Source organism: Aspergillus sydowii, assembly GCF_001890705.1.
Source record: "Aspergillus sydowii CBS 593.65 unplaced genomic scaffold ASPSYscaffold_2, whole genome shotgun sequence".
Taxonomy (NCBI): domain Eukaryota; kingdom Fungi; phylum Ascomycota; class Eurotiomycetes; order Eurotiales; family Aspergillaceae; genus Aspergillus; species Aspergillus sydowii.
The window spans coordinates 697,990-712,328 of NW_024467860.1; the positions used below are offsets into that span (position 1 = coordinate 697,990).

Sequence of the window (14,339 nt, forward strand, 5' to 3'; positions counted from 1 at the left end):
TATTATGAAGCCATCAAGTTCAAGTTCCAAAGTCCAAGCTTCTGTTGGTGTTGTCGGACAGTCGACGGCAAGTAGTTAGACCCTCAACATTTGTCAGGGTACGTAGATACGTGTTCGAAACAGGTTCTTTGGCCGGGAAAGCTTGTGACCTCAGTGAAGGACCATGGACGAAACGCGGATTTTCTGACTCGCGGGCAAAAGCAGTGGAGCAGCGGTCTGCAGCATCATAGCATGGGAAATGAGAAAGGCGAACGCATGAATAATTCTTAATTTAGCCGGACCATCCAGAGTGCCATCTGGTGAATGCACCTGGAGAAAATCCCCACTGATGATGATCGCGAAGTTGTGCCTGGCCTAGCCGTCCATCGGGACCCACTGCAAGCCTCGAGCAATTTCTAAGCCGGCATATTAACTTCAATCAGACAAGAGTCCAATTACGGGCGTGAATGCCATTGTGCGGTGCAGGGGTTCTGCTGAGGTGCCCAGGCGGAGAGTTTCTCCTCCCTCGAGCATCTCTCTGAGTTGTTCTTCACTTCTTTGTTCTCTCTGGTCTTGGACAGGATCTGCTTTGGCCGGAAATCACCACGAGGCGGGTAAACTCAAAGCTCTGACGATACTGCAGACCACGATTCCAAAGAAACTTTCCAAACACCCAAAAGTACCCTACCGAGACCCGGGCGAAATTAGCGCACATCGCTGCTCTTTAAGGTTGGCGATGCCCGCAAGTTATATCATTGTTATGGTCTCGGGAATAATGCTCAACTCCTGAATATTCGGTATACGCATATCAACTTTAACTGGTGTGGTGTTGACACTGCCACCCCAAGTAAGCTTGCCATGCAGCATTCGGCGGTTCTTCGAGAAATTAAATGGAGGGTTGGAGACGGGGCTACCATGGACTGCATTCTTAATGTGGTTTAACGTCTTTAATAGTTCTCAAGTGCTAACGGGGCTGCTCCATCTCTGGCCTTGAGAGATCCACGAGCGCCCTGGCAGACTCCTCTGGTGGTCCCCTTTTGACTCAACCGTTAAATTATCGATGCTATTTTTTTCCCTCTCGAAGTACTGCCCCAGTATTGTAGAGGCTCCAAATCCGTAGACCTTGGTAATAATGTGGGATCCTTTCCTCTGACAGGTGGTTGGCTCCATTGTCCGAGGCTGGGGGCTCACACTCGGGTCTGCAATAGCCTGCAAGCTGCGGTGCAGGGCGGGAGATCATGACAATTCCTTAGCAGTACGGAAAGCACTTGCAGCAGCTTTAGCTGTATTATTATTATTATTAAGAATCAGGTACGGAGTACCGCTGTATTATTGTTGTCATCATTAGTGGATGAGACGGAGAAACTCCCTAAATCCCTATTCAAGATTACTTACAGTACACTTTGCAAGGCCTCTCCCTGTGCTGGCATCTTTGCGTTTTACCCTCCGCGCTCACTCATCCGGCCTCCCCCTGACTCTCGCAGTTTCGTCCCTAATTTTCTTCTCTTCTTCTTCTCCTCGCATTCTTCGCACATTCCCATCGCCTCTAAACCCTGACCAGTGCGCTGGGTCGAATCCTGGATCTGTTTCGCTCGGTCGCATCCGCCTTTTGAACTCGCTCCACACCCAATCGGCCGTCAACCTCAGGCTCGCCCCCTCACTCCGAGCCCCTTCAACTAACTCTCATTCTCCCCTTCCACCTCTCACTGCTCCCGACAACGACATCCCAACCTCGCCATTCTCTCTTGATTTCCCTCCCACCGCCCTCTTCTTCTCCCCACGCCGGTCTACTGCATCTCTCGACGCGCCTCTACCCGCTCAATTCCCTCACCCGTTCCCACTGTCACCCACCCCAATTGCCGCCTTCCGTTTCCCAGGGGTCCCGTATTATGGCAGCCGATATGAGCGGCGAACAGATGCAGGCTAAGATTACCGCCGCCAGGCGCGAAGCTGAAGGGCTGAAGGATAAGATCAGACGCCGGAAGGATGATCTTGCTGACACAAACTGTATGAGCTCTCCCCTTTTGCCTCTCCTGGAACGTGTGTTTGATGTGGCCGGATGCCCATGGGGAACCCGCCCACTCCCTTATCGCATTGGCCGTTTTCCTACTTCTGCAGATTTGCTGACGATGACAAAATTGAACAGTGCGTGATGTCGCGCAGAATCAAACCGACCCCTTGCCTCGCATTGGAATGAAGCCTCGGCGAACGCTCAAAGGTCATTTGGCCAAGATTTATGCCATGCACTGGTCAACCGACCGTCGCCATCTCGTTTCCGCCTCGCAAGATGGAAAGCTCATCATCTGGGATGCATACACCACGAACAAGGTACACGCTATTCCGTTGAGATCATCATGGGTTATGACCTGCGCCTATGCCCCCAGTGGAAACTATGTTGCTTGCGGTGGTCTGGACAACATTTGCTCTATTTACAACCTTTCATCTCGAGAGGGCCCAACTCGTGTCGCGCGCGAACTCTCCGGGCATTCGGGCTATCTTTCCTGCTGCCGTTTCATTAACGATCGTCGCATCATCACCTCTTCCGGCGATATGACTTGCATGCTCTGGGATATCGAGTCTGGCTCCAAGGTCACCGAATTTGCGGATCACCTCGGTGACGTTATGTCTATCAGCATCAACCCCACTAACCAGAACATCTTCGTTTCGGGTGCCTGTGATGCTTTTGCCAAGCTTTGGGATATCCGTACCGGAAAGGCCGTCCAGACTTTCGCTGGCCACGAATCCGATATCAACGCTATCCAATTCTTCCCAGACGGCAACGCGTTCGGTACGGGCTCTGACGATACCTCTTGCCGCCTTTTCGACATTCGCGCAGACAGGTCGCTCAACATCTACCAGGTGAGAACAACTGACTTGTATAATTGAGGATGAGCAATGCTAATTATATCTTGACACAGAGTGATCAAATATTGTGCGGTATTACGTCAGTTGGCTTCTCAGTTTCGGGAAGACTGCTTTTTGCTGGTTATGATGACTTTGAATGCAAGGTATGTTGCTATTTTCTTTTACCACCATAGTGATAGACGGCTAATTGTGTCCGATAGGTTTGGGATGTTCTCCGTGGAGACAAGGTTGGGTCTTTAAGTGGCCACGAGAACCGTGTCAGCTGTCTTGGTGTCAGCAATGATGGTATCAGTCTCTGCACAGGGTCCTGGGACTCACTGGTAGGTCATGGATTTTTTTTTTTGGTTTCTGCAAACACCTCGTACTAATCATTGATTCGCAACAACAGCTCAAGGTCTGGGCCTGGTAAACTGCTGAAAATATGAAAAAATAATACCACGACACAAAAGATACCCTGTCTCAGTCTTCTGCGACTCTCCTAGTTTGAAATTTTTTTTCTCCCGCCCACCGATAGGCTGGATGTCCGCATTGTACGATAATCTTGTTTGTCGAGAAGCCACTTTATTGCCGTCTTTCGTGGCTCAACTGCAGTGAGTGCGGATTGAATCACCATGAAGCGGTGGCTGAAGAGGATGTGATTCAGTCGTCTCGTGCCTGAAATTGATTGATTACGAAAACCGGAGGAATCGAAAAAGAAAACACAGTCTTATGCACCGGTTTGTACTAATGTTGTCTTCTCTAAGGATGGTTGCAGGGGCTCCGGCTCGGTGTCTAAAATGACGCGGACTCTTTTGGAGTTCATTTGATTGAGCTTCACAATGAGTCCTCAAGACTATTTTCCTTTGTTCATCTCATATGAGTTTCCTTTTCTTTTACTCCCTTTCTTTTTCCTTTTTGAACTGAGTACCCTTCGTTATACCTTTGGTTGGATTGTCTCTTTTTTCTACGCATTGATCCTGGATGTACCCTTGGCGGTAAAGACGAGGAAGGAATGTTTCGGATAGGCCATGACGTTTTCCTTTGAGTGCATCTTGATTTTTTATCTTCTAATAATCAGCTTACATTGGAGAGTTTGAGTGTTTTGAAGCGAGCCCTGCTTGACGTGTTTGAGCTTGCTGCATTCCCAGTTAAATTTCCTACCATCATTGTTTCATTACCTTAAAGTTGCAAGCCGTGTGAGTAGTAGAGAGTGGGATGAGTCAAATCAAGTCTATGAATCCTTTCGAGGGAAGAATTGCGGTCAAGGACGAGAGAGCATGCCATCGTGGATTCAGCTGGTGGTCCGAGCAGCAAAGATGAAACAGATGCCCCCAACCGTAAGCCGGCTGCGATCTTCATTTGAGGCAGTGACGAAGTCCAGTGGACTGCATCATAGCCGCACTCCACGTGGATGAAAGAAAAACGCCCGAAAGAGTCAGAGGTGAAGATTCTTGGTGGCTTCTAGCTCCCCCGATGAAGGCAGCGGCCGAGTCGGGTCAAAACTTGAGACAGACGACGACAGGCAACAGACGCTCCAAACTTCCCCGCCCGGCCGTTTAGAAATATTGAAACAGACTTGCTGAGCTGTCGTCCGGCGATCGGCTGCAAAATTGCGGTTCCTGCAGCTTGCAAGTCCCATCACAAGCTCACACGATCGTTATTGTTGACTGTTGTCGTGACGGCTGAGGGGCTGCTGCGTTTCACTTGCCGCCGCTCTCCCTCTCCCGGCTCCGCTCTCCTTCCCTCCCTCTGCGACGCTGAAACACCACGCATTCTCGAGTCAGAGCCGTGCCAGTCTATTTCACTTTGTTTTTGCTTTTCCTATTCCGAGACGAACTTTGTCTAAAAAAAGACCTGTCAGGCTTCTATAAAACTGTTTCAATCCCCTCGGCTGCCTCCGGTTTTCTTCTCTTCTCAATATGTCCTCCGCCCAAGACGAATTCAATCAACTCTTCAGCAATCGCGAGAAATCATCCTCTCATCCTGAAGACCGCAACAATCCCTCGGACCGCGACTCCTCTCCCGACCCGGAGGACCTCGACAACGTCCACCTTTCCGACGACGACGAAGCCATGGCAGCCATGACCTCTCGCTCCGGTTCCTACACTGTCCCCAACACCAGATTCGACGCTAACACAGGCCCCAAGGGCGTCATCGCTGATGCCCAGGCCTTCGAGCGTGCGCGCAGAAACAACTTCCGCAAGTCATTCGTCTCTAGTACCTCGGCGGCCGACCGCTCACACAACTACTCTTCCTCCAAGTCCTCCACTGATGCCACTCTCCTCCACAACTCTCCGCCGCCTGATGGCTCGGCGAGCGACCCCGACGAAGCAGACGAGGACAAGTTCATGCGCCGGTGGCGCCAATCACGTATGCAGCAGTTGCAGAGCCAAAAGCCCCGACGGCCTAGCCCCTGGCGGAAATACTATGGGACCGTGGACACGGTCGATGCGGTGGGCTATTTGGATGCAATTGAGAAGGTGCCGTCTGACCAGGTTGTGGTGGTTTGTCTGTATGATCCCGAGGTAGGTCGCACCCCCCGCCTTCGCAGTCGAAACTCGTTTCAGAAGTGCATAGTATACGCAAGGGGGTAAGATCGAACAACTTGCTAACCGATCAATTCCAAATAGTCAAACACCAGTGCCCTGGTCGAAGACTGCCTGCACACAATTGCTTCTCGTCAGCCAAAGATTCGATTTGTTAAGCTGCATCACGAAATTGCAGAAATGGACCACATCGAACCTCCTGCGCTACTGGCGTACCGAGACGGGGATGTCTTTGCAACAATTGTTGACATTCTGCAGCAGATCCCGAAGGGTCGAAGCTGCAGCGCCGATAGTCTAGAGGATGTTCTCAAGTCGTGAGTTCACCGATATTATTCTTTGTTCTCGTGTTTTGTCTTTTTTGTCTTTTTTTTTGCTTTTTCTTCTGCCCGACCAACGGCCATTGCCTAACCTAAGATTCGCTGAGTGGAACTAACCCATTTCCCAGACACCGGGTGCTATAGATTTCTTTGGTTAATGCTCTGCTCTGATTTCCGGGGCATGGAGGACGAACTCTGTTTCTTTAAGCGGCGACTTTGTGAAAGTGAGACGTCCTCTTCGCACGACCTCGCAGGGACGCATTTGTCCTCTATACTCCTACGGCTATCTCGTCTATTTACTTTTTTTTCCCCCTCAGGAGGCTTTGTCCAGGCGTCCATTTAATAGATCCCGCCTTGTCCTTTTTGGGTTTCTTATTATCCCCTTTTTACCTTTAACCAGCGCATGCATTGCTGCCCTGTTTCTGTTCTGTCTCAATCTGTTCGGTGTTCAGGAGAGGCCCGGCTGGTCCAAATTTTACATCCACTGTTTCCTTTCGTTCTATTGCATATTTTCTTTGTTTCATGCATGCATGTTTTCCATCTTCCCTACCTAGTCTTTTTGACCCACTATTAAGATATCCGCCTCGATTTGCGAAGTTTCGTTTGGCTCTTGGATGACATTCGTCTTGTCTTGCCTCTATGTAGTTGACTATGTTTTATCTAGGTAGTATAGGTTGGTACTTAACTACCTAAGTTGTCATACTTCTGTATATTAATCGCTCCGCAATCTTATATAATACCGTAGGTGCTTTATACCAAGTTTGTTTACAGAGTTCGATCTATGCTGCTCACCAGGGAAGCCTGGGAAGCACTCAGGTCTTCCGGTCCTTCAGGTCTCCAGGGTTCAATTCAGCTTTGTTTATTTCCTCATTTTATTCTTCATAAACAACGTTCACTAAACTAAATTCCGTTCGTTATCAAGCAAGCGCCTCTTCCCTGAAACTTGTATTTCGCGTGTGGTTAAGAGGATAATAGATGGGACCCGAGAAACAAAAACGACAAGAAGAACAAGGTAGTAAAAAATTCGACGAATGAAACAGCCTCGGCCCTAGTTGAAAAGGTTGGAAATGTTTGTCTTTTCATTCGTGGACCATCCATAACCAACAGACAGGCGCCAGTGCCCTTCCTTCCCGCTAAAGAATACGGTTCAGATCCAGAGAGACTCGGACCAACATGTGTAGTTAATGCTGTAAATTGGAAGATTGGACGTATGGGACCTTCGGACGCAGAAAAGATACAAAAAACGGTTAAATGACGCAGGATACGGTCACGTCAACATGAGATGGAAATGGAAAAATTGAATTAGGCACAAAATCCAGAATCGGTAATCACAGGGCTCCTTTTTCCTGTGTGAACTCCCATAACATTTTGATTAGAGAGTCCGGGAGGGTATAGAGATCGACGTGGAACTCTCCCTCTGGTAAAGATGTTAATGAATTGCTTATTCTCTCTGATTTGGGAACGGAGGGACTTACGCTCGACATCGTTCTTAGTGTAGGAGTCGGGGGCCTTGTTATCGTGAACCATTTGTACCACTTGGAGGAGATCGTCTTCACCGAGTCGCTGAAGGCCATCGGCTAGCTTGTCCATGTCGACCTGTGGAGGAATCATTAAACTTCGTCTCTTCTACTATTAACGTAAAGGCAACAACTCACGCTCTTATCTGTTCGCTTTTTCTTCTTAGATCCTTCCTCTCCTCCTGCGGAGCGCTTCGACTTCAATCCGTTCTCATCGCCAGGGACAGGTCCAGATTCGCGAAGCGCCGCTAACAGGGCTGGTTTGGGGTTCTTGAAGGTCTATAACGAATGTGAGCGCAGTGTCCTGATGAGCGTAAAATCCTAAGCGAGGTTGAGACATACAATGACGTGCTTGGACTCGTAGCGCGTTTGCGCAAAGTTAAGGTCGTGCGCGATAACGTGGTCTTTGTCTGCGGCAGTAAGGCTGATTTGCATATCAAACTCACCCCATCCTTCTTCCTGGATTCTGAAAGGGGGGTTCTTGATAACTATTATCTCTAGGTTAGCCGCCACTGTTCAACCCGCATTCGCCGCTCCACGCATTCGCTGTCCTATAGTACGGACAAATACAGAACAATAACAGATCGGGGGGAAGAAACTCAGAATCGGAGAAAAATAACGGACCTTGGTTTGCTCTGTTCCCGAAACTCGGATGTAAATTGTAGGTCACCTTGTCAAAAACATTGGCTGCCACCTGCTCACCATGGTCGTTGATGATATACACCTCAATTGACCATGCTCGGAGTGGAAAGCCTTCAACACCAGAATCCTTGTTTCTGTAACACGCAAAATAAACCCATCAGCAAATGTTTGTTATATCGACACGAATTATCCCTAGTATCGGCGGCGACACCGGCGACGCGACTATTTATTGTCTCATGCGAATGTGTGCGGTAGTCAAGAACATTTGTCTATAAGCATGCACAAGCACGAGCTAATACGACACAGGAACAGGCGACAGAATACCGAGGGAAGATGGATGGTATACGGATTTGGGACCATCTCTGATGCGGAGCTAAGGAGACAAGGCCGGGGTGGAAACATACATGACCTGCTGCTCTGTTATGAGCTTAATGTTTCTCTTAACCTGTATGTGATCAAACGCGTTCGTTAGCAAGCTGCGCAAAAGGTAATGTCAAGCTACTGGGAGAGCATCCACGTCAGGCGGGTGTGTAGCGATGTGGACCAACCAGGAGCTACAAGGTCGGAAGACTCACGTCGGGCATGTTGGTGATAGGATCACGATGACGCGCGCTGCGGACTCGATAGCAAGAAAGGATACGAGGTGCTGCTGCTAGTTGTCCTTGAGGGGGGAAGCTTCGTGGGAATGTAGCTTTCGGGGCCGAAGTATCGCAGGCGGAGTGAAAAGCTGGCGGCCGAAAGTTCCAGCAACCCCGCAGACTCAGGAGACGAGGAGGACGCGGGTCGAAGTTGACAGGCGGATGACGGAGACGAGCGAAATAAAAATTGACGATTGAGTGTCTAGCAGAGGTGCTTACGTCGTTGTGGGCGCGCGAGGGGAGGCAGAGAGTCGTAGAGCCGATTCAAAGAATGGGCGGCGAGAGGAGCCCGAGAGGCAGGCGGGGAACTACAGCTGCCCTCCTACACACACAGGCCCTCCAGCGGCAGCCACAACTGCTTCAGCCGCACTTTGAATTCTAGACTATTAGAGGCATGCACATATTTTCATTGTATATTCGATGGATAGTGAGTCTATCTACTGCCAAATTGCTGAACACAACCGCCTCCACTAGCGACAAGGACCGTCATACGGTATTGCCTCGCAACAAGTCAGGGTCATGCCAGTGTCAATATCGGCTCGGTGGGGAAACCATTAGCAGAACCATCATTCTGCGTTTTCATTCATGCGTACATAAGGCGTGGGCAGGGTAGGGTGAAGGGATGATGGGTCAGGAATCGACTGGGAATCGTGTCAGGGGAGAAAAATAAAATGCCGTGTTGATGAGAATCGCATCAACCTCATTGTGATAAAAGGGTAGAATGGTAGGAAGTATGCATTAAGAATATTCCTCCAAATGCTCGATAATTCGGCGAAGCCGGTCTGGAAAGAAATCTACTGCTTGAGAAGCTTCGCGTTCTCCTCCCTGGCCGACTCGAAAGCGTCCTTGAAGAGGTTGGCATCTGCATCGAGTTAGAAAAAAAGTCGGTTTCAAGTGGATAGCAATTTGGTAACATACTCTCACTGTTGGCAAACCGAATGGCCAGAGTGCAAGCCTCAGGCTCACCCTCACTGACGTCTGCAGCAGCGTTCCAAACCCAACTGCGGTCGCTACCGACATTGGGGCTGAGCTTCATATCCGGGACAACTAAACTCGCATTAGAATTTCGGGATTAAAGATGGCTCTGCGTATCGGGAACTTACTGTAGTGGTTAGCGCAGACCTTCAGGGTCTTGTCTCTGCGCATCACCAGACGGCTCTTGCCGTTCTCCTTGTGCTTCAGCAGTCTAACGTCACCAGTACCACGTTCCTTCCACTCCTTGCTATCACGGTCGAATCTGAAGAGCTTGGCGCGCATCTTGAAGGTCTGTTCTTCGAGCTCTTCGTTGGTCTTGGTCTCAACAGTCTCCGTAAGACGAATGACGGGCTCGAAATGAACCTCGGGGGACTCGGGAGCCTCTTCCTATAGGTACGTAATGCATGTTAGCCATTGCTCCAAGTTCGAAAATATATCTTCAAATTTCTGCCCCTGAAGACACGCGACTTCACAAACAAAAAAGTCCAGAGCAAAACAGAACCAGAAAGATAACCAAAATAAAGAAAGAACGAACGAGTGTGCACTTACTTCATCCTCACCCTTCTGGGCCTTGGAAGAACCAGAGGGCTCATTTACTTCCTCATCCTCCTTCTTCTCCTTCTTAGGGCCGCCACCGAACATGGAGAAGACGCTGTCAGACGTCTTGGCAGCTGCATCCTTCGCGGTTTCAGTAGCAGACTCAGCGGCCGACTCGGCTGAGGCCTTAACTTCCTCCACCTTGGAAGCTTCAGTGCCAGTGGTGGCCTCCTCGGCCTTCTTTGTCGTCTCCTCAGGAGCGTTGGTGGTGGGGTCGGGCTTAGTCTCAGCGGCGTCAGACATGGTGAAGGTTCGTTTTGGTTTCTGCGGATTCGGATAAAGTTAGGACGGCTCTAGTTAAATAAGGCGGTTGCGATTTACCTGAAGATGGGAAATATAAAGAAAAGGGCTCTATGGGGTGGATATCACTGGGGAGGGAGAGGAGGAGGGGAAAATTATGGGCGGCGGGTTGTTTTTGGTTGCAAGTGGGTAGGTTCATGGCCTGAGGCCGCCAACACTAGTGTGCCACCGCTTGAGCCTTTGCCTATTCAAGAAACAAACAACACTACATATATCTCCATATATATTTCGTTTGGGAATTGAGTGAACATTACGGAGAAGAAATGTTTCATTATCCATTATTACATAAGACGGAATGTCTCTCAGAAAATCTGTTGTTCTTCACGCATACTATTCGTGTGAAACCAACCCAACCCAAACTTGATAAGGAAATAATAGACCTGAGTGAAACAATAACGCACGCAGAATGAACATATGAATAAAAGAGAGGGCATGTAGAACCAAGCGCTGGATAGGACTAGTTTTCCGAAACGCAGCCCTGTCCAAACATCTACAATCCCTATCAGGCACCTCCTTTCATCAAGCGTCTTGCTCTCTTGTGCGCTTTGTCGAGGGTCTTCGACTTCCGCACGTTTTGGACGTGTTCGCCGATTTTCGGGCTTAAATGTTGCGCACAAGCGTTGATCCTTTCCCACGTACTGCTCATGATCTGTTTCGCTTCATCATTAACCTTTTTGGTTTGGTACTGCAGCACAGAGGAGGCGGATAGAAAGGGCTGCACAGCAGTGCGTTGAAAGACTTCGGAAAGTTGCTTGGACGTCGGTAAAACGGTATCTTGCGTATTGAAAGATACCGAGAGAGAATTCCGGCGCAGGAGGCTCGCTTTCTGTCGAAGGAAATGTGTCCGTTTGACTATGTCTCCAACGAGTACTTGGAGTTCATTAGAGGCTCGGCCATAAACTTCTGATAATCCCATTTGTGCAGTGCCCACGTCCCGCACAAGCTCCGATGTAATGGCCTGAGCTGCACGCTTCCAGCTCTCAACTTTTAGCCAAGGTGTTCCCAAATCTACTGCCACGATTTGGTTAACTGGTGGCTTTGAGTCGGTGGTTATGGTGACGTTGACATGACCATACGCCTCTCTTCGGTCCAATTTGAGCGAGTAAACACCATCAAAGAGTCTAGAAAGCTCGTACTGAAGCCTCTGGTTGCGTCGGCTGACTTGGACATTGAATTTTGGCGATTTTCTTGAACCCGGTGACTTATTTGGGGGTTTGATGACAAGATGACAGTCGCCGACTACTTGGATTTCATAATTCTCGGACGGCTGTGATACATCGATGCTCGATGGGGCCCCGCGTATCAAATGGTGAAGCTGGGATAAGCCGTTAGGCTGGTGCCCCAAAACTTGAACGTTGCGAGTCGTTGACGAAAGTGCTGACAAAGACGTTTGTTCCACATCCGCCATTGGAAGGATATTGGTAGAATGGATGCTAGAATTGGGGGAGATCTGGCTGGTGGTTACTGACCGAGCGAAGAGGCTTGAAATGAAGAACGCAGCGGCCTTCAAGGCTAAATGGCCTAGGGCAAGTGTTCCGGTGGATAAGGCGGCAATCATCAAGACACGCAAAACAAAGGCCAGCTGAGTATCATCACTCAAGTACGGCAGAGGTAGTATTTTTCGAGTGAGGCTTTTGACATCCAGAGCCGAGTCCTTTTGAACAACACCCGGGCAAGACTTAGGCTGTTTCCTGGGGTAAATGTTTGCTAATGACGCCAAGTTTTTGTTTAGCTGCCCGGGTGTTATGCTCTCAAAAGTGCTTAGATCGATAGGATACCGCTTCAGAACTGTGGTCTTTCCAGTGGGTATATGGCGAGATTCCAGACACATGTGGAGGCAGTGGTGATTCACGGGGATTGATTCCCTTGACATTTTCCAGAGAGGCTTCTCTGAAATAATCATTGCTGGTACACCATGCCGTTCCATGAACATTCGGGCAGACTTCTGGGTAGTCATAGCAGCCGTGGTGTCTTGCGAAGACAGGAAAATGATGGCCATATCTGGGAGTGCCCATTCAGTGGATGATGAGATACCATATCCGTTCCTTGCCCATAGGGATGTACAGGCAGATCGATTCTTAAAATTCAAGTTAATTGTCCTAGGCCTGTTATCATGTAGCTCAGAAGTAGCCTCGAGACATTCGTCAACAATTAGCTGGAAGTGGATGGGAAGAAGCTCCGCAAAATTAGGAACAGCGCCTGCGCCGAACGAAGTGGGAACCACATGATATCTTGAAGACTCAGTTGAGCTGCTTTCGAATCCACTGGACGTGCTCGACACCAGGACATCACCAAGCTTGTCAAGTATGATGCCGCGGAATTCCGAACTTCCGACATACACTACGCGGAATGGTTTATCGGTGTCGATGCTTTTCCTTGTTATCGTTTGTTGGAGAGTGGCCATCAAAGTCGAGTCCTGCAAATGGGTGGAGATATTATCTCCTAGCTCAGCAATCTCGGGGCCATCTATCAACCGGATGGTGTGCTTGAGCTGCACCCTCTCAGCATCAGGCCACTGGTCAGGCTCGATAAATTCGATAGACTCGGTGGATTGGCGAAAGGCAGTCTGAGCCGTGAGAGAGCTATCGTCGATGGAGCATCCGATCTGAGGAAACATGGGCTGCAGTTCTTGAGACTCGGAAACGTCACTCCTGGATTCGTAGTCTTCGTTATCTAGGCCCTCCTCGTAGTTCCCATCCATATCATCGTTACTGCTATACCGCTCGTCTAGGCTCGCCACATCATCAGGGCCACTTGGATCGATTAACGATCCTGCATCGGTCTGTTCAGACGGAGCTCCATCCTCGGAGTGTATATCTGATAAACTCAGTGTTGCCCAGCTCTCACTTAACGATTGTCGCGGATGGTCTGCCGGAGGCGTTGACGTCATATTGATAGGCCTCGAGCGGGATAACCACTCCTCAACCGAGCCACTGAGTGGAGGTAAAGTCGGATATTGTAAATGCGAAATGCTCGAGGCAGTATGTGGACGCCTGGAATGAGGCTTTGAAGAGTCAGCCATATCGTGGGAGAGTAAATGCCATGGAACGGATATCAGATCAATAGCGGGTCAAATGGAGTAAAGCGGAGCGGAGGAGCTTCAGGTCGAAAGAGACGCTCGACAGCTTAACTCCCTTGAATGAAACAAAAATTAAGCGGAGAAGTATGCGTTAACTCGATGAGGACAAAGTTGTCTCTTAGGATATCTAACCGTGAGCTTCTCTGAACAGGCTCAGCCGAATAGGCAGATGCCCGATGACAAGCTAGGCGGCCGTTGATGTGGGGGAGGGGGAAGGGTGCCAACTTGTTGGGCGGAAAAGAAGTCAGGTGAGTTACGGAGTACAAATAGAAAGAAAGCTCACCTCGTCTGTTAGTAAGAAGTCTTTGGCTTTTAGTGAGCGGGTCAGTAATATTTCTAACTTTATGAGAGACACTGGCGTTGATGAAGGAAGAAAGAAGATAGAAGAACCTTAGTAGTAGTGACAGATGCAGGTGCAAGGCGTAACAAGGTCAGATAAGCAGTCAGCTGATGACGACGGAGCTGTGGTCGGTGCAAAGTTACGGGAACTGTGAAGGCTGGACTATGGTCAGTCGACTCTTGTCCTCCAGTAAAGTAAACTGGATCTTTACAAGGACCATTCGTCTGAACTTGAGTGCTTATCAGTCCACAGGTATTAGCATGTCAAGGCATGGATATGGATATATTGGTCTATACTCCTCCAGTTGATTCCTTCCGCCAATCATAGGTATAGTCCTAGTTACCATAGTAGTACGGAGTAAATCGGAATCCCTACTGTACCTAATAGTCACAGCTTCGCAGGTAGGTAATGTGCTTTCTACTATACTCATGGCCGAGGACCCGTCAGAACATCCACCATACCTAACCTAACCCATTACTAGTAGTATTATTTAGACGCTTCCATTTTAGAGAAGATGGGGTAAGTTAGATCATTGCATGGTGGCTGTCAGAAACAAGCGCCTTCC

The 14,339-nt window shown here is 49.2% G+C and overlaps 5 protein-coding genes across 5 annotated transcripts; 2 read left to right on the top strand and 3 right to left on the bottom strand.

The window, feature by feature from the left end:
* Positions 1–1,868: 1,868 nt before the first annotated feature.
* On the top strand, positions 1,869–3,253 carry ASPSYDRAFT_85651 (WD40 repeat domain-containing protein; the record flags this gene model as incomplete). Its single annotated transcript, XM_040851545.1, has 5 exons — positions 1,869–1,986; positions 2,126–2,838; positions 2,898–2,987; positions 3,045–3,164; positions 3,233–3,253. The coding sequence occupies 5 exons, from the start codon at positions 1,869–1,871 to the stop codon at positions 3,251–3,253; spliced, it is 1,062 nt and encodes a 353-aa protein (XP_040705763.1).
* A 1,489-nt stretch (positions 3,254–4,742) lies between these two features.
* ASPSYDRAFT_54906 (phosducin family protein) lies at positions 4,743–5,830 on the top strand (the record flags this gene model as incomplete). Its single annotated transcript, XM_040848935.1, has 3 exons — positions 4,743–5,348; positions 5,454–5,683; positions 5,815–5,830. 3 exons carry the CDS (start codon positions 4,743–4,745, stop codon positions 5,828–5,830), a joined length of 852 nt encoding a protein of 283 aa, XP_040705764.1.
* A 1,184-nt stretch (positions 5,831–7,014) lies between these two features.
* Positions 7,015–8,429, bottom strand: ASPSYDRAFT_27614 (putative transcription initiation factor subunit (TAF30); the record flags this gene model as incomplete). Its single annotated transcript, XM_040844417.1, has 7 exons — positions 7,015–7,103; positions 7,162–7,282; positions 7,342–7,482; positions 7,546–7,691; positions 7,828–7,979; positions 8,250–8,290; positions 8,421–8,429. 7 exons carry the CDS (start codon positions 8,427–8,429, stop codon positions 7,015–7,017), a joined length of 699 nt encoding a protein of 232 aa, XP_040705765.1.
* A 369-nt stretch (positions 8,430–8,798) lies between these two features.
* Positions 8,799–10,322, bottom strand: ASPSYDRAFT_40524 (Ran GTPase-binding protein YRB1). The gene is made up of 4 exons (XM_040846103.1): positions 10,008–10,322; positions 9,587–9,845; positions 9,402–9,530; positions 8,799–9,345 (listed from the first exon to the last, which is right to left on the bottom strand). The coding sequence occupies exons 1-4, from the start codon at positions 10,296–10,298 to the stop codon at positions 9,278–9,280; spliced, it is 747 nt and encodes a 248-aa protein (XP_040705766.1). The 5' UTR covers positions 10,299–10,322; the 3' UTR covers positions 8,799–9,277.
* A 283-nt stretch (positions 10,323–10,605) lies between these two features.
* ASPSYDRAFT_40526 (uncharacterized protein) lies at positions 10,606–13,794 on the bottom strand. Its single transcript, XM_040846104.1, has 2 exons — positions 13,718–13,794; positions 10,606–13,658 (listed from the first exon to the last, which is right to left on the bottom strand). The coding sequence occupies exon 2, from the start codon at positions 13,375–13,377 to the stop codon at positions 10,858–10,860; it is 2,520 nt and encodes an 839-aa protein (XP_040705767.1). The 5' UTR covers positions 13,378–13,658; positions 13,718–13,794; the 3' UTR covers positions 10,606–10,857.
* Between the last annotated feature and the right edge of the window lie 545 nt (positions 13,795–14,339).